Source organism: Scyliorhinus torazame, chromosome 2 (assembly GCF_047496885.1).
Source record: "Scyliorhinus torazame isolate Kashiwa2021f chromosome 2, sScyTor2.1, whole genome shotgun sequence".
NCBI classification, from domain to species: Eukaryota; Metazoa; Chordata; class Chondrichthyes; order Carcharhiniformes; family Scyliorhinidae; genus Scyliorhinus; species Scyliorhinus torazame.
This window is the reverse complement of record NC_092708.1, coordinates 316,135,606-316,155,166: the sequence shown is the minus strand read 5'-3', so window position 1 is coordinate 316,155,166 and position 19,561 is coordinate 316,135,606. Positions and strand designations below refer to the sequence as shown.

The 19,561-nt window shown below is 46.7% G+C and overlaps 1 protein-coding gene across 3 annotated transcripts in view; it reads left to right on the top strand.

Annotated features, from left to right (window-relative positions):
• kiaa0586 (KIAA0586 ortholog) overlaps positions 1-19,561 on the top strand; it is a 934,633-nt gene that overhangs the window by 753,007 nt on the left and 162,065 nt on the right. For all 3 annotated transcript variants that reach the window (XM_072489245.1, XM_072489251.1, XM_072489243.1), the window contains 2 exons: positions 5,867-6,038; positions 10,178-10,418. In XM_072489245.1, coding sequence (XP_072345346.1) covers positions 5,867-6,038; positions 10,178-10,418 — 413 coding nt within the window. The remainder of the gene's footprint in view (positions 1-5,866; positions 6,039-10,177; positions 10,419-19,561) is intronic.

Genomic DNA, 19,561 nt, shown 5'->3' with positions numbered 1-19,561 from the left:
ACCCCCCCTTACTGTCTGCGGCCTCGCGACCCTTAAGGTCGACCCGCCTTCCCTGTTTGCGAACCTCACCCCGGATTGCAAACCCATCGCCACCAGGAGCAGACGCTACAGTGCACAGGACCGAATCTTTATTAGGTCAGAGGTCCAAAGGCTACTGAGGGAAGGGGTCATTGAAGCCAGTCACAGCCCCTGGAGAGCTCAAGTAGTGGTGGTAAAGACCGGGGAGAAGCATAGGATGGTCACCGACTACAGTCAGACCATCAACAGGTTTACGCAGCTGGACGCGTACGCTCTCCCCCGCATATCCGACCTGGTAAACAGGATCGCGCATTATAAGGTCTTCTGCACGGTGGATCTCAAGTCCGCCTACCACCAGCTCCCCATCCGCACTAGTGACCGCAAATACACTGCCTTCGAGGCAGACGAGCGGCTCTATCTCTTCTTAAGGGTTCCCTTTGGTGTCACTAACGGGGTCTCGGTCTTCCAGCGCGAGAAGGACCGAATGGTTGACCGGTACGGTTTACAGGCAACATTCCCGTATCTCGATAATGTCATCATCTGCGGCCACAACCAGCAGGACCACAACACCAACCTCCGAAAATTTCTTCAGACCGCTAAAATCCTTAACCTAACATACAATAAGGATAAATGCATGTTTAGCACCGACCGTCTAGCCATCCTCGGCTACGTAGTGCGAAAGGAGTTATAGGCCCCGACCCTGAACGCATGCGCCCCCTTATGGAGTTCCCCCTCCCTCACTGCACTAAGGCACTAAAACGCTGGCTCAGGTTTTTTAGCTACTACGCCCAGTGGGTCCCTAACTATGCGGACAAGGCCCGTCCCCTGATCCAATCCACAGCTTTCCCCCTGTCGATAGAGGCCCGCCAGGCCTTCAGCCGCATCAAAGCCGACATTGCAACGGCCACGATGCACGCCATCGACGAATCCCTCCCCTTCCAGGTCGAGAGCGATGCGTCCGGCGTAGCTCTGGCGGCCACCCTCAACCAAGCGGGCAGACCCGTGGCCGCCTTCTCCCGTACCCTCCACGCTTCCGAGATCCGCCACTCCTCAGTCGAAAAGGAGACCCAGGCCATAGTAGAAGCTGTGCGACATTGGAGGCATTATCTGGCCGGCAGGAGATTCACTCCTCACTGACCAACAGTCGGTTGCTTTCATGTTCGATAATGCACAGCGGGGCAAGATAAAAAAACGACAAGATCTTGCGTTGGAGGATCGAACTCTCCACCTACAACTACGAGATCTTGTAACGTCCTGGGAAGCTAAACGAGCCTCCTGATACCCTGTCCCGCGGCACATGTGCCACCGCACAAGTGGACCGCCTACGAGCCCTCTACGAGGACCTCTGCCACCAGGGGATCACTCGCTTTTTCCATTTTGTCAAGTTCCGCAACCTGCCCTACTCCATCGAGGAGGTCAGGACTGCCACCAGGGACTGCCAAATCTGCGTGGAGTGCAAACCGCACTTCTACCTGCCAGAGATAGCGCACCTGATAAAGGCTTCCCATCCCTTTGAATGCCTCAGCATGGACTTCAAAGGCCCCCGCCCCTCCACCGACCGCAACACGTACTTCCTGAACATGATTGACGAGTACTCCCGGTTCCCATTCGCTATCCCCTGCCCCGACATGACCGCCACCACCGTCATCAAGGCCCTCCATAGCATCTTTGCACTGTTCGGGTTCCCCGCTTACATACACAGTGATAGGGGGTCCTCCTTTATGAGCGACGAACTGCGTCAATTCCTGCTCAGCAAGGGCATCGCCTCGAGCAGGACGACCAGTTACAACCCCCGGGGTAACGGACAGGTAGAGAGGGAGAACGGAACGGTCTGGAAGACCGTCCTACTGGCCCTAAGGTCCAGGAACCTCCCAGTCTCCCGCTGGCAAGAAGTCCTCCCGGATGCCCTCCACTCCATCCGGTCACTACTTTGTACGACCACCAATCAGACACATCACGAACGTCTCCTTGTCTTCCCTAGGAAGTCCTCCTCTGGGACCTCGCCCCCGACCTGGCTGGCAGCACCCGGACCCATCCTGCTCCGAAAACACGTGCGGGCGCACAAGTTGGACCCGTTGGTCGAGAGGGTCCATCTGCTCCATGCTAACCCCCAGTACGCCTATGTGGCGTACCCCGATGGCCAGCAAGATACGGTCTCCCTACGGGACCTGGCGCCCGCCGGAACTCCACGCACATTCCAGCCACCAGTCTCATCCTCCCTTCCACCGCAGCACCTTTCAGGAGGATAGGTCCTTCCGCCGCCCCCGTCTAGGCCCCCCCACCCACTGACGCCCCCCCGCAGGCGCTCCCTTCCAAGGTCAGACGTTTTCCCCACCAGCGCCATCTCGGGGTGACAAAGCTGCCATGGAGATCGAAGCCACACCCCCGGAGTCAAATACGCCCGAGCCTCCACCGGAGTCACCACCGAGGCTCCGACGATCACAGAGGATGACCAGGGCCCCCGATCGACTGATTGCTTCATTTTAACTGTTATCTGTAAATATAAACCATCAACTGTACATAGCTACCAGACTTGTAAATAGTTACTAAACACTGTACGGAGGTATTACGGTACCTCCATAACTAATTATACCATGTTGTTATGTTTTGTAGTTTCTGGCCACCACCCCCGCCGGACTTTTCTTTAACGGGGTGAATGTGGTATTATAGGTATTACGGTACCTGAGAGGCTAAAGCACCATTGGTAGAAACTGGATGCTTTCTATTGGCTAGAGTGTCTAATAGCTCCGCCCTGATAGGCGGGTTATAAGAACCCGTGCCACCCCAGCAGCCCTCATTCTGTACCTGAGCTGCTGGGGGAAACATCTAGCTTATTAAAGCCTTCAGTTGGACTACAACCTCGCTTTAGTGGTCATTGATCGTGCAGCAATCATCTCTATGTTTTTTTTAACCAGAGGACCTGACAGTCCATGATTTTTTTCTCTAATAAAGTCAAACAGATTGCATGTATTGTCTTGTTTTGATAAATAAATAATATTCCAAGGACAACCTGATCGCAGTTAACTAGTGTGGGTTCATTCCCTGATTTTAATAGGTGAGAAATTTGAGTAGCTGAAATACTGTAATCCTGAAAGAAGTTTGCCCCCTTTCTGATATTTTGTTCAGCATCTTGGTCACTAAACCCAAAATATGATAGGGCCATGATTAATTGGTATGTTTTGTGATTAACCTTTATTTGTTGAAACAAAGGATTAGGAGACATCCTCTGTGGCTTGAATACTTACCGGCATTGTGGAACAGGGGTTAGCACTGCTGCCTCACAGCGCAAGGAACCCAGGTTCAATTACAATCTTGGCTGACTGTCTGTGTGGAGTCTGCACTTTCTCCCACTGTCTGCGCGGGTTTCTTCCCAGTGCTCTGGTTTCCTCCCACAGTTCAAAGATGTGCTGGTTAGGTGGATTGGTCATGCTAAATTGCCCCTTACTGTCCAAAGATGTGCAGGTGTGGTTATAGGGATGGGGCAGGGAGTGGGCCTAGGTGGGGTGTCTTTTCAGAGGGTCGGTCCAGACTCAAGGGCCCAAATGGCCTCCTTATGCACTGTAGGATTTGAATTTCTATTGGATTGGATTTGTTTATTGTCCCGTGTACTGAGGTACAGTGAAAAGTATTGTTCTGCATGCAACTCAGACAGATCATTCCATACATCATAGAATTTTTTTATCATAGAATTTACAGTGCAGAAGGAGGCCATTCGGCCCATCGAGTCTGCACCGGCTCTTGGAAAGAGCACCCTACCCAAGGTCAACACCTCCACCCCATCCCCATAACCCAGTATCCCCACCCAACACTAAGGGCAATTTTGGACACTAGGGCAATTTATCAAGGCCAATCCACCTAACCTGCACATCTTTGGACTGTGGGAGGAAACCGGAGCACCCGGAGGAAACCCACGCACACACGGGGAGGATGTGCAGACTCCGCACAGACAGTGACCCAAGCCGGAATCGAACCTGGGACCCTGGAGCTGTGAAGCAATTGTGCTATCCACAATGCTACCGTGCTGCCCATGAAAAAAAAAATACATAGGGCAAACATAAAATACACAATGTAAATACATAGACAGAGGCATCGAGTGAAGCATGCAGGAATGTTGTACTACTCAGTAGAGAAGATGTGTGAAGAGATCATCTCAGTCCATAAGAGGGTTGTTTAGGAGTCTCATAACAGAGGGGTAGAAGTTGTTTTTGAATCTGTTTGTGTGTGTTGTCAGACTTTCTGCTGCCCGATGGAAAAAGTTGGAAGAGTGAGTAAGCCTGGTGGTGGGGGGTGGGGCGGGGTCTTTGATTATGTTGCCCGCTTTCCCAAGGCAGCGGGAGGCGTAGACAGAGTCAATGGATGGGAGATGGGTTTGTGTGATGGACTGGGCTGTGTTCACGACTCTGAAGTTTCTTACGGTCTTGGGCTGAGCAGTTGCCATACCAGGCTGTGATGCAGCCAGAGAGGATGCTTTCTGTGGTGCATCTGTAAAAGTTGGTAACATTCAATGTGGACATGCCGAATTTCCTTAGTTTTCTGAAGAAGTATTGGCGCAGTTGTACTTTTTTGGTCGCAGCACGACGTGTGTGGACCAGGACAGATTGTTGGTGATCAGCACACCTAGGAGTTTGAAGCTGTCAAGCATCTCCACCTCGGCCAAGTTGATGCTGGCAGGGGTGTGTACGATTCTTCACTTCCTGAATTCAATGACCAGCTCCTTGGTTTTGCTGACATTGAGGGAGAAATTGTTGCCATTACACCACCATTAATTCAGGGTCACAGATTTGCCGAGAATCAACTTATAAACACAGTGTGGGCGGGATTTACTGGCTGTTCACGGTGGCGGGAAACTCCAGGCCCTTGCCAGCACACAGGTTTCCCGGCCACGAGGGGGTGCTGCAGTGGGAAATCCCGTTGACAACAGCGGGAGCCTCCCCTGCTGAAAAACTCGCGGCGGGGTGTTCGGTAAATCCTGCTCAACATTTTCAGCGTTAGATACACCTTTATTTCTTTGTGAAAAATGTTTTAAATTATTCGTGGACATGTTCCGTTTGCTTTGCATAATTTTTCTTTGGAAGGGCAACTCGATAATTCAACAGGTAAATATATCCCATCGAATTATACTGAACACCACGTACCCTGCTGGTCCCAGGTTTCATCCTGGGTTTGTGGTGAGTTATCAGTTCTTAGTTTGTGTGGCAATGGCATGCAAAATAGTACCCAAGGATAAGGGAAGAAAGAAATTAACATGGGTATTCTCTCCTATTTGGGTTCAGCTCTGATATTCCCTCACAGCCATGAAAAAAGTTAACAATTTTCTCTGGTCGGGGTCAAACCCGAAGGATGGTTGTTTGGAAGTGGCACAAAAGGATTGTTACATCTCCAAGATATCTCAGCATGAATCATCATTCTCAGGAGGGGAGGACAATATTTGGAGAGAAAGAAGATGCCTGTTACTTTATTATTAGTAAGCTTTTAAGTTGAATGAACCACACTTTAGGATTATAGATTAAACAGTCTTGCCTGTATTATAAAAAGGCATTTATGATATGATCCATTACTTTTCAGTTCTATTACTTAACCTTATGCAGAATTAAACAATAGATAGATCACCGAAACAGCTGTGACTAAAGAGGCAACATTTGATATTGTTTTTGAAAATATATATTATCTATAGTTTATGCATTGATTAAGTAAATGGCAGAATCAGGATCTTGGCTCTCTAAACATTCTGCCAGCTAATAACGTATTCTGTATGAGAATCTATTCTCACATATTAGTTGGAGCTTTCTGGTTATGCTTGCAAAATCTCTGCGTATCTCATTTGTTTGATCCATTACCTTTCTTGCAGACGATGTTGATCCCAACACCAGATCTAACCCCACGACACACTCCATCACCTGTTGGACGTTCATCTTTGATCCAAACACCAGATGTCACCCCCCAAAGTTCTGTAGCCATATCAGAAGAAAAGGAAACAGAGCCTGAACCAGAATTAGAACCGGCACTGAAGCCATTGCCAAGTGAGTAGGAACCTATTTAAATAGAATGTCTGAAAGTGTGTTCTGTAGGGTGTAAGGTGGTGTAGAATTTTCTTGGTGTCAAAATGCACAAAAGGAAGGCTTTAATTTATTTAAACGTTAGAACAAATTCCATCACAATTTATTTTATGAAAGAGTAACTTGAACACTTGTTGTGCTAACTAAACAACAAGATGTATCCGTGCAGCACTTTAAAAAAAAATCCCAAGGCACTTCACAGGAGCTCTGTAAAGCAACACTGGACACTGAACCACGTAAAGCAATATAGGACAGGTGGCTAAAAGCTTGGTCAGAGAGGTAGATTTTAGGAGCATCTTAAAGGAGGATAGACAGGAATTCCAGAACTTAGGGCATTGATATGATCAATCTATGGAGCAATTAAAATCAGTGATGCTCAAGTGGTCTGAATTAGATGATTCACGCTAGGGAATGGAATTTGTCACAGGGACCGACAAGTTAATTGGAGGAATTTCTGATCCAGTACTGGGCCTTAGATGAACAGTCTGATAATTTAGCACCGGAGAGCTCGGGAAACAGTCGAGAAAGCTAGTGGGGTGGTAGAGTTGGATGCTGTCAGCTTCCATGTGAAAACTAACGCTGCTGAGGGGCAGCATGTGGATGGGAAATAGGAAAGGGCCAAGGTTAGATTCTTGGGGGACACCAGAGATAATGGCGCAGGAACAGGAAGAGTTGCTATTGAAAGTGATTCTCTGGCTCCAGTAAGAAAGATAAGAATGGAACCAGATGAGCGCATTCCTACGCGATGGACGACAGTAGAGAGATCTTGGAGATAGATGATGAGGCCAATCTTGTCAAAGGCTGCAGACAGGATGTCATTTGTGACTTTGATACGAGCTGTTTTGGAAGCGGTGGCAGGAGCGGAAACCAGATTTAAGGGATTAAAGTATGGAGATCTGGGAAAGACGAACAACCACAAAAATGCAGGGACTTGGAAGAAGAAAGGGATGCTGGAGGCGGGATTGAGTCAAGTTTTTTTTGTGGGTGTGTGTGTAATGTTGTCAGTTTTGAAGGAGAGAGAGCGAGAGAGATGCAATTCTTGGGGAGAGAGAACCATTAACAATATCAGCTAACATGGGACCAGGAAGGCAGTTTAATGGTCGGCATTTTATTGAGACAAGATTAATTATTGGGATAATAATGCCTCGTTGTATCAGTCTACTATCTCTTTGTGCCATTGTTAAATCTCTTTTTAATTGTTTCCTGTCACTGTGAAGGTGTAATTTCCCATTTGATAAGAGATTTTTCAAAGGGGTTTGCTTTTCTGAAACAAATTACAATTTTGTTCCCCCCAAAAAGAAAGCACTGATCCTGAAATTCCACTTTGCCAGTTTCCTACTGTAATTCCAGTGGGAGATCATTGAAACCCCCATGGAAACAGTACAAGTGGTCATTAGTGCCACTTGCATGCAGTCTCCTATCAAAGTTGCAACGTATTCATAAATACTGAGAAGTGAAATCTAATCAGTTTGTTGAAACAAATGGAGTTAAACTGATGTCACATTCAACAGTAAAGAAAAGCCGATACATAAACTTTGATTGCTAATCTAAATACGTTTCTCAACATCTATTCAAGGGCACTTTTAGCACAATTTCAACACACAAAGACTATCCGGTTCAATATTCCTGCCTAATTTTTTTTTTAAAACACCAGCCCACTTGCCCTCTTTTTCATACAAATTACCTTCAATTGCAACAAAGGGAAGGGGACAGTTTCCAGCTGATGAGGGTCTTAAAGATGTGCAGGATTAAATTATTTTCTCTTTGCCTCTCTGAAAGTGATCAGCAACTCTACTTCTTTATTCTCCTTAATTGTCCAGCTTGGATCTTGTTGTGGGAGTGAAGTGTCTAAGCAATTCACAACAAAGCTTTTAGAACCATCGCAATGCAAACCACAGGGAATCTTGTTCTGACATGGTTAAGGGATGAATGGCCGGAAAGTAATGTTATGCTTCTTTCTAGAAATCAATAAGGTAACAAAAAAAATGAGCACAAGTTGAAGATCAACACAAAAATAACTAGCGAGGAGGTTAGAAAACCGTCTCGCAGACACAGAACATGTAAGAAATGTGGAATCCTCCAGCACAAATCATTGGTGAAGCAGAGGTCATCAATTTTTTAAAAAATGTCTTAAATAAAGAGGAACATTAAAAGATACAAAAAGGTGAAGGGGTTGAGGCTATGTGGCTCTTCTAGAGAAAATCACTGGCATATAATTGGGCTGACTGACCTAGTATGTACCATTACATTTTATGAGTCTGTGTGAAGTGGAATTACATTTAATTAAAAACAGGTTTTCTAGTTTTTGAACTTAATTTTTTTTGCAAAAAAAATGATCCACCAGTATTTTGTCCTAACTATTGGGGGAAGGTAATCTGGAAGCATAGTGTATTAGTATGGTAACTAGATACCCCATCAAGTAGACGAGTGAACATTCACACCTTTCGGTTCCCTTCATGCTACTTCCTCCAGCAAGCTTGTCAGGTCATCTGATCTGTCAGGTGCCAGGTTGAGGAAAGGTGTAGTGATATATGTATATATATATATATAGAGGCATGTAAAGGGTTAATGATTACATCTTCTTGTAACACAACCACGATAGGGCAACACTAGATTCCACTATAAATACGAGAACTCAAAGGATCGTGGGTCTCTTCCAACCAGGAGTGACTAGACAGCAGAGTGTTAGAGAGGTAGATCACAGCATAGTTAGCACGTGTAGTTTAAATTAGTTAATACTTTGTTAATACTTTATTATAGATTACTTGATTACTAGCTATAGTTCTGTAGAGTGTGTAAACTCCATATTAATGCTACCATGGGGCAGCACGGTAGCATTGTGGATAGCACAATTGCTTCACAGCTCCAGGGTCCCAGGTTCGATTCCGGCTTGGGTCACTGTCTGTGCGGAGTCTGCACATCCTCCCCGTGTGTGCGTGGGTTTCCTCCGGGTGCTCCGGTTTCCTCCCACAGTCCAAAGATGTGCAGGTTAGGTGGATTGACCATGCTAAATTGCCCGTAGTGTCCAAAATTGCCCATAGTGTTGGGTGGGGTTGCTGGGTTATGGGGATAGGGTGGAGGTGTGGACCTTGGGTAGGTTGCTCTTTCCAAGAGCTGGTGCAGACTCGATGGGCCGAATGGCCTCCTTCTGCACTGTAAATTCTATGAATCTATGAATCAATACGTTATTTATTAAGTTGTGCTTTAAGTTGAAGATTGGTGGTTTCTTCAGAGTCACACCACCAGACCATTCTGGATATATAAAGCAAAGAGTAACAATATATTACCAAAGAGTAATATAACAAAAGGTACTTCAAAGGAAGTAAGGAGAGATGTGGGCATGCTGCCACTGAGAGAGAAAGGCAAGTATGGGAGCAAGGCCAGCTGTCCTCCATCCTCTAGAGCTGCAAGAGAAATGAGTTAATCATTTCAAAATGGAGAATTAAATAAATGGAATGGATGAAAATATTCTTCTCCAGTTACTGAAACCGGTTACTAATGTTCTGGGAGTCTCCTTGTGTTAAGCTTATCATGAGCTGATTTCTTAAGAGAAGAATCCAGAAGAATGTAATAAGTTAGCGAGTAGACCGCTGGCATTCATTTTGGGTGCTCCATTTTAGGGCGGATATACTGAGCTTGGAAAGAAAGGTCAGTGGCAATTCACCAGCATGATACTGGGTTATGGGTACTTAACAAGGAAGAGAAACTGGGTAACCCTGAGTCACATTCCCCAGAGGATGATTTGACTGAAGTGTCAAAGAGGGATTGAAAGTGTAGATGAGTAATGGTGCGTCATTCTGGTAATTAGAAACAAGGGAACATTATCTTAAATTTAGAACTAGATCTGATAAAGTGAACCCTGGTAAAATTTCTTCACATCAACAATTGTCATAATGTGGAAAGCATTACCTCAGAAAAACACAGAAGAAGAACTAATTCAGGTTTTTAAAGATGATAGATACTTATTTTGTAAAAAATTGAATAGCAGGAATTGTATGTTAATAAAATGACAAAGCAGGTTTGATGGTTCAAATGATTATTTTTCTGTTTGTGCACACTTGTATTGTGACTTATCATAAATAACTTTAATATTTTTAACTTAGTCATAGATGCTGCAGGACATGTGCCTCCAGAAAGAAAAAGTCCTGTCGGTACACCTGTTATCACGCCAATTACTACTCCTTCAAGAGTGTCGACACCATCACCAGTAACAGAGCCTACCTCTGAGAAGATGAAGAGTACAAGCTCAGTGCCTTTTCTAAACCCCTGGGGTGATGCAGAGCTCCCTCTGGAGGAAGAAAATCCCAGCTCAATACAAGAGGCAGCACCACAGGCAAGAGCTATGTAAGTGATCAGTTACTTGGTGATAGGCTCAGATGTTCTGTTCTCTAGTGGGTGCTGCACCCTGGAGGTACGCCGGAAGATACATTGGGGGACTCCCCGAAGATCCCCATGCAAGGACTACATGGGAATTTCCCGGAAGTTTCAACTTCCATTGCGCATTTAACCTGTGCTTGAAATGAACCAAAACTGTGATTTAAATCAGAGATGCTTGATGGTTCCAAATCTCTTAGCAGAATAGTTACCCAGGAAACTCCCCAAAGAGGCCACACTCAGCCCCATTTTCTGCACTGAGGAACTCCGCTTGCCGGAACCCCTTAGTGCAGCGAGAAATTGAGACGCCATTTTTAAATGGTGTTCCACTCTCTCAAGCCCCTGACGTGACCCCCGAACCCTACCCCAAGCCCTAACTCACTATAAGGAGGTCCCCTCCTCCACATCCACGTAGGGCACACGTCGACCTGATCACCACCATGTAAAAAATGTCAGCTTGGTGTAATGTTCTTTGATTGTGGGCTGACGCTGAATCTTGATATTGCCGTGTGAACATGAGACTTTGTTTTATAAACAAAGTTATTTATTACTAACACCACACTAACGAATAACTAAAATGTCTAACATGAATACAGTTGGAAATAATTGTCTAACACTAACTTACACTAAGATACTACAGAACTATTCTAATATGCGCCTGCTATCAACTCCTAACAAACACCTTATAGAACATAGAACAGTACAGCAAAGTACGGTGCATCCGGGTTCTGAGACCCCATACTTGCCCCACCTGCTGGTTGGATGCCAGACCTAGAGTAAAACATATAACTTATACTACATGAGCAGATGATGATGGACTATTCATATTATGTACAGATGATAGTCTACCTATCATCACACCCTCCTTTCTTTCAAAATGGTATTGAATCATAATCAGGTACTTTCAAACCGTACACATATACAGCGATTTTAGTCATATAAAACTGCATGCATGCAAACGTGACTGTTCATCAGTTCAATCGACCAGGCTTCCAACTGATTCTGCTGCTGAACCTCCTTTGTTGCCTGAAGTGGTCTTTTCCCTGTGCTTGTGGTATTGAAATATGTGTTGACTTCTTGTTTTCTTTGCTGTATTTTTGAAGAACATTGACTTCTTGCTTCTTGAATGATCTGTTGCTGAAGCATGAAGAACTCTTCCTTTCTGTTTTCCCTCTCAAGACAGGCTTGGTATCTATACGCACCTTGATCTATATTTTTCTTGAGCGTGAACTGGTCTAGTTGTGAGACCTGACTTGCTGAGGTTTTGTGGAATTTGGGTAGGTTTGCCTTTAACCTCTGTACATCATCAACTAATTGTATTATCTCACGGTCTTTTGCCGCCAGTTCAACTTCCTGACTTGATTGTGTTAACATTTCGATAGCTTGCTCCACACCAGGAGCTTTCTGGATCTGGGTGGCCAGCTGCAGGGATTTGTTAGTTGAGGAAAGTTGCTCACGTAAGGGGTGCTATTCCCCCCCGCCCCCCCCCCCAACCACACCGGGTGGGAGAATCGCCGGGGCGCCGCGCGAATCGCACCACGCCGCCCCGACCCCCGCACGCGATTCTCCCACCCCCCGGACACTAGCGGCGCACGATTCGCACCGGGCCACTTGGAGAACCGGCGAGCGGCGATTCTCCGGCCGGATGGACCGAGCGGCCGCTACGATACGACAGGTTCCCGCCGGTGCCGTCCACCCCTGGTCGCTGCCGGCGGGAACTCTGCGGGAACGCTGGGGAGCGGCATGTGGGAGAGGGAGGGGGGCTCCTTCACCGGGGTGGCCTCCGATGGGGTATGGCCCGCGATCGGGGCCCACTGATCGGCGGGCCAGCCTCTTCCCCCCCCCCCCCCCCCCCCCCCCCTCCCCAGGCCTACCTCCTTCCACGCCCGGCCCCAGAACACCGGCCCCATGTTGGTGAGGGGCCGGCGTGCGGATTGGGCTGCCCCAACTGCGCATGTGCAGGATTGGGCTGACCCAACTGCGCATGCGTGGGTTGGCGCGGTGCCCATTTGGCACCGCGTAAGGATGCTGGAGCGGCGTGAACTGCTCCAGCGCGTGGCCAGAATAGGTCGTGCCCCGGCCCTGTTTGCGCCGTCGTGAAACGCGATGGGGTTCACGACAGCGCAAACACTTGGCCTCCATATCGGAGAATCGCCCCCAAGGTCTCTGTCTCTCTTTGAACCATCTCTGCCCTCTGATTGGCTCTTTCCAAATCTGTCCGGATAACTTCAACTTCATCCACTTTGGCAGTTGATTCTGCATCATTCTTCGCTTTTAAACGACATGGCTAAATCTGAGTTGCTTCCAGGGCTGTCTGTAATACTTGGACCTTGGAAATGTTTGAGTCTTCTGCACATCCAGTCCTTTCTCGTGAAGTCATTCCATAATGCCTGCTCTTTCCCAAGAGCAAGGCTTTCTGCTTTGCTGCTCAATTTCTGCTCATACTTGTTCATTTTTTCTTTTAGTGCTTTTATTGTTACTTCATGATTCTTGATTTCTGCAGACTCCTTGCAGACCCTTAGGGGCTGGTTTAGCACAGTGGGTTAACGAGCTGGCTTGTAATGCAAAACAAGGCAGCAGCGCGGGTTCAATTCCCGTACCGGCCTCCCCAAACAGGCGCCGGAATGTGGCGACGAGGGGCTTTTCACAGTGACTTCATTGAAGCCTACTTGTGACAGTAAGCGATTATTATTACTTGTTGTATTCCTCAATTGTGTCCTGCAGTTTCTGATTCTTGGTTTCCATACCTTGCATGTGCTGGACTTTAAACTGGAGTGTTGTCCTAGATTACTGGGGTCACTTGGTGATCCGCCGAGTTGCATTTTCAGATTGCAATGAGTATACAGATGATAGTCTACCTATCATCACACTTGGCACATTGGCAGTGCCAGCCTGGCATAGCCCTGCTAACTGGGAGTGCAACCTGGGCACCTTGGCAATGCCAGGGTGGCACACAGATGGCACTGCCAGGTTGGCAGTGCCAGGGTGCCCAGGTGGCATCAGCAATGCCAGAGTACCACCCAGTCCAGAGGGCATGCACCTGCTGGCCTCTAACCCCTGGCAGACCCCACAAGTGCCATGGAGACTAGCACTGAACGGTGCTCGCCTGAGGTCTCCCAAGGCAAAGGGATAAGATCTGATGCCTTGGTTAGATCTTGGGAACGCATATTAGAGTGAGACTAATTGTCTCACTCTAATATGCAAATTTGCCAGATTCACATCGCGCGTGATCTCTCGAGGCTTGGCGAGCCAGGTAGATCCCAAAGTGAGATCGCCCGTCACCTACCGGTCGCGTCGCGCCATGCTGCTTTTTGGGGGCAGCACAATCAGTAGATCCCACGGAGGTTTTGCTGTTAAGTCAGTGGAAATTTTGCTTAATCCAAGACTGAAAACTAGACCAAAAATACAAAAAAAAAATTCCTTTTTATATGTAAACTGTAAATCAGTGCTGAAGTTTATATCTTTTAAATAAACTTTACAAAAGCATATCTCAACTTCTTTTGAGGATAAGTCTGAAATGTTCATTTTCAAAATCTCCATATTCCTCATGATTTCCCTCAACAAACCTTGGTATTGAATGTACAGAATGTCAATGTTAAAAATACTAATGTTGGCCATTGCCAAGTAACATTTACACATAATGTTGCCTTTTATTAAGTTTAAGCTTTTTATGAACTAGTTTTACTGTACTTTAACTTGTAATAATCTTTATTGTCACAAGTAGACTTAGTAGCAATTCCCATTCATCCATCACCCATTTACAGTGAACTACATTCACTCCTGGTTCAGCAATACCTCTATTGTAACTCTTATCCTGTTTTCCAATCCTTTCATGGCTATGTCCACCTTATCCCTGTAACTACCTTCAGCTCCTCAAATCTGCAAGATTTCTGTGCACCTCCAGTTTTGCCCAATTGTCACTTTTCACACCCATGCCTTCAACTACCTCGGCCCTAAGCTCTGGAATTCCCTCCCTAAACCTCTCCACATCTCTGCATCTCTTCCTTCTGTCAGACACTCCTTCAAACCTATGGATTGCTTTTGGTCAACTTTTTAATACCTCCTAATGTGGATGAGTTTCGAAATTAATTTGATAATGCTCACGTGAAACGTTTTGGGTATTTTATTATATTAAAGGCATTGTGTAACTGCAATCTGTTGGGCAGCACGGTAGCACAGTGGTTAGCACTGCGGCTTCACAGTGCCAGGGTTCCAGGTTCAATTCCCCGCTGGTTCACTGTGTGGAGTCTGAACGTTCTCCCCGTGTCTGCGTGGGTTTGCTCCGGGTGCTCTGGTGTCCTCCCACAGTCCAAAGACGTGCAGGTTAGGTGGATTGGCCATGAACAAATTGCCCTTAGAGACCAAAACAGAAAAGGTTAGGAGGGGTTATTGGGTTACGGGGATAGGGTGGAAGTGAGGGCTTAAGTGGGTCGGTGCAGACTCGATGGGCCGAATGGCCTCCTTCTGCACTGTATGTTCTGTGTTACCATTACTTTTCTCCTCTTCTCCTGTCGGTTTTCTTCCCTTTTCTTTTTTCCTTTTTTGAAGAGTGGGGGAAGTGTGAGGTTCAGCTTTGCAGGAGTGAAAAATGAATGTTCATGGATCGACCGCTCAATTTAAGCCCTGCCCAATTTTCCTTTTAAGCCCTGCCCAATTTTCCTTTCCATTAAAATCAGTGGAAACCAAAATCACTCAAGATGTTTGACGGATGACCTAGCCGATATCTCATATTTTACACCATCGGCAGAAGTTAGATGACATCCGATACCTCCAGTTTAACTTTATAAAGCAGAAGTCACAAGGAAACCATTTTTCCAAGAAATTTATAGTTTAACTGGTGGCTGTCTTGGCTTCCCTGCAGGAAAGGTCTGGTTTCTATTAATGCTGCCGGTAGTTGCATGTTGCCATTTAACAGGGGAATGCCGTTGTTATTACGTACTTGGTGAATAATGCAAACAAGGCATTGAACAACTTGCTATCTGACTGTAAATCAGTCCTTTTAGGTCTGTAAAACAGGCATGAGTCACCATGTTATTGCTTTACTTATGCTGTTACAGCACTGTGATGGCATCAACTTGCATGTGACAGCTTGTATGCCATCCAATCAGCTAATGCTCAGCATTGAATTCCACCCAGATTTACCCCTACTCTCAGCAAAATGAAAGTAGTACATTCTTCCAAGGCCTGTATTTTGTTATATATGTAAATGCTTTGGAGGATGGTTTGAGAATTTTTGGCATCATCTGTACCCTTTGATGTATTATGGGTTTATGATATATACTCTGCATGTTGTCCTCCTGCTTGTAGTGAAATTAAATCCAATATCGCTACAATTCAAACCATATGTCACAGAGCACTTCAGTTCATATCACCTGACTCAATCACAGAAGGTTTTCTGGCCATTATTGTGCACGATCTATAAAAATTGAGTCAAATCATCCACAACTGTAACTTAAAAAATCATATAGAATGGCGCACTCTTAAATGTTTTGTTCAGACTTGGCACGTTTTAGCATTCAAATGATGCTGACGACCTCCTTATGTGTTGCTACCAGTTTGTGATCTCATCCTTGAGGTCTTACTGTGTTGTAAGTGTTTTAATCTGTAGGTGATGGTCATGAAAACCATAGCAGCTGCTGTGATTTCACAACAGCAATTTGTGTACACCTGTATTGGACTAATTTATAGCCGATGGATCAATGGAACATGGCCTGGAGGTGAATATAACAGACCGGGAAATTACCGGCTACCCAAACAGACCGAAAGACAAGGGGGTGAACTTGAGAAATTGGGACTGCAGCCAATTTGCGTGCATCCGTAAAATTCAATGTGGTGACATTGTCTCCAATAATACGAAAGCTTGTTAACAAAGCTTAAATAGACTTAAATTTTATGTTGCCCTTGTCATTTTTCAGTGAGTGCATGTGAAAGACATTGGGAGGGAGTCACTCCCGTATCAGGATATGTTGCAAAATGAAATCCGATATCCCTCCAATGTGTCACAGAGCACATCAGTTTATATCACATGATTCAAAGATTTTCTGGCCATTATTGCATACTCTCTATAAAAACGGAGTAAAGTGATCCACAAACTGTAGCTTAAAATGTCATATAGAATGGCATATTTTGAAATGTGTTTCAGACTTTCAAATGATGCTGATGACCTTGTGTGTCACTAGCAGTTTGTGATCTCATCTGAATAATTTGAGGTCTCAAGTCTCGAAGTGGGACTGTGGCCGCATTCCGCCGAACATGGCTGCTGAAGGTGGGAGAGTTTCGTAGTGGTGTAGCTATTATGTTTCATAGCTTCCAGCCTGCATAAGGCCATTCATTGCTCCTCCTCCAGTGAGGAGGAGGAGGTCAGCTGGCGAGAGCGTCATGTTTGCACCAGATTTCCAAATGAGCATTATGACTTAGTGCCATTCTCCTGCCTTTACTCCATACCCTTGCACATCATTTCTGTTCAAATAATCGAATGCCCTCCCTACCCCATCTCCCTCTCTCTGTCCCTTCTTACCTTCATGGTTGGCTTTCTGAAGGTGAAAGAGGTTGTTGATTGCACACCTGTGGCAATAAAAGCTCCATCTGGACAGCCAGGAACATTTGTAAAAAGAAAAGGATATCACTCCTTCATTGTGCAGATTGTGTGTGATCATAGACAATGGATATTACAGGTGTGTGCACAATAGTAGTCATGATGCATATATACTTAGGCACTCCCAGGTGTAGGGATGGCCTCAAACTTTTGGATGGTTGGCTTCTGGGCGATGAAGGTCACCCTTTAAAGAGATGGCTAATTACACCATTGATCTGCTCAAAGTATACTTTTGATGTTTAGCTAGATAAGCTGGTGCTCTGCAATATACATCTGCTAAATCCTCACTCATGGTTGTTATCTGCTGTGCCTTGCACAACCAGGCCTCCAGAGAAGGGAAGCCCTTGCAGAGGAGGATCTGATAGAGAGAGCCACATCCTCTGACAAAATTTGATGATGAGCCAGGTTAGCCAGCTGTGCAGGCTGGTGCGCAGGATGCTTTGGGTTCCCTGGAGATGTGAGACTCACTAATACTGTGAAGATTTCACTTCGCAATGTGTGTTTTGCTCAACGAGAGCATCATGGTCGCACTCACCTTTTTCTGTTATCTCCCACACATGAACAGCAGGCTGCCTGTGCAAATGCCAATGTAGGAGCAACAAGTGAAGCCAGTCAGAGGGGCCCACATGAGCACAAACTCCCTTAGAGTATGGGGCCAATCCAAATCATAGCTATCATATCACACACATGATTCACTAATACAGTTGGAGCACCAAGTTAAAAGAAAAGTTAGTTAATAACAAAATGATTCAACACTTCATGGGCGGGATTCTCCAATACTGGGGCTATGTCCCCACGCCCGCGAGAAAAAGGGCGCGAATCACTCCGGACTTTTTTCTAGAAAGTCCGAGGTGATTCTCCGTTTTTGAGGGGGCTTGCTGGGCCCCGGAGTAGTCCACGCAGCTTCGGATGCCGATATGGGGCCCTGCACTTCCGGCCATGGGTCCACGCATGCCCACGGCGGCTGCCTGCAGCGCCGCCCCCACACAACATGGCGGACCCACACAGCGGTCCGGCGTCAAGAAGTAGGCCCCCCCCCCAGATCGTGCACGCCCACCGATCGGTGGTCCCTGATCGCGAGCCTGGCCTTCGTGGAGGGCCCCTCTGCGGTGACGGATCCCCCCGCCCCCCCACCAGGACGGCCACTGCAGCTGCGTCTCCGAGCTCCAGCGGGTGGAACCATGCTTGAACCACGCTGGCAGGAACTTGTCCGGTCGTCCGCGGAGAATCGCCGTGAGGAGCTCTTTCAATGGCCCCCGACCGGCGCCGTGTCGCGGGTCAGACGCCCCATTCTCCGCCCCCGTGCCGGGTGCAATTGCGGCTCGGAGAATCCTGGCCCATATCTCTCAAAACTGAATAACCACCCTTGTGATATATGTGACCAATGTGTTTTCTTCATTCGTTTGAAGGTACTTTAGCATGATGTTCCTTTATCGCCACCAGCTGTACTAGGGACAGGCTGCGAACCTCTATGCCCTTTTGCCTGGGATGACTTTGGCAAATGTCCTCTGTATGTCTGAGGCTGTGACAGTCCTAACATGTTGAGAGTCTCCTGCACAGTGGAAAGAGGCTCATTCATCGCCACAGCACTCTTGAGGCATTCGTGTCAATGGCAGTAGGGTGGCGGAGAGGCTAATCCTATCAGTAGCACATTAAGAGATGCACTCCCCATGATGGCAGCAGCAGTTGCTCATTTGATGATGTGGAGTTCATTTGGCACTCCCTGCGTTTCTGCAAGAAACCAGGACTGGATCCAACTCCTGGCTCCTTGTCTCTACTCACCTTGGCTCTGGGCACGATAAGACAATGGAGTGCAATTCAGAATGCTACCCAGTATCCTATCAGTGAACTGCTGGGTTTGGCCCTCCGTGCCAGTCTCTCAACGGAGGAAGCTAAGTGTTTGAAGAGCAAGTGATTGCAGCACTCATGGCCTGCATGCATCCCACTACTGTCCATGCCAGAGTGTGCAACTCCTCTGGAATCTCTGCCACTTCTCCATGTACTTTGCGCTGTCTGCAGCATCTGCCACCTGACAGACAACTCTGAAGGCTCATCATCAGCCTGGGGCTCGGCATCTAGAAAGATACCAACACTTCTCTGACTGCCAGCGGCCTGCTCTATCTCAGTCTACAACAACTAGTCTTGCAACTGTGATGTGCTCTCACCATTGTGTGGATTCCTTAAAGCAGACTCGCACATACTCTCCTAGGTGTGTGTCCTATGCTGGTGCTAGGTGTGGGGCAAAGATGTAACATTTCACCTCTGGTTGGATGACTTCCTCTTCCTCTTCAGAGGTTCACGTTGGTCCCTCAAGGTTGGTGGCTGCGATTGCCAAAGTTTCACCTGTGGAGGAAACAAACAAGGGGTATGAAGGGCACCATCATCACTTCCGATGACTTCACAGAGACACGCTTCCTAAAAACAACCTTTGGTGCCATTAGGAGGTGGTAACCAGGGTCCAAATCCCAGTCCCTTCAACATTGAGATACACATTCCTTCCCAAATTCTGCAAGGCTCC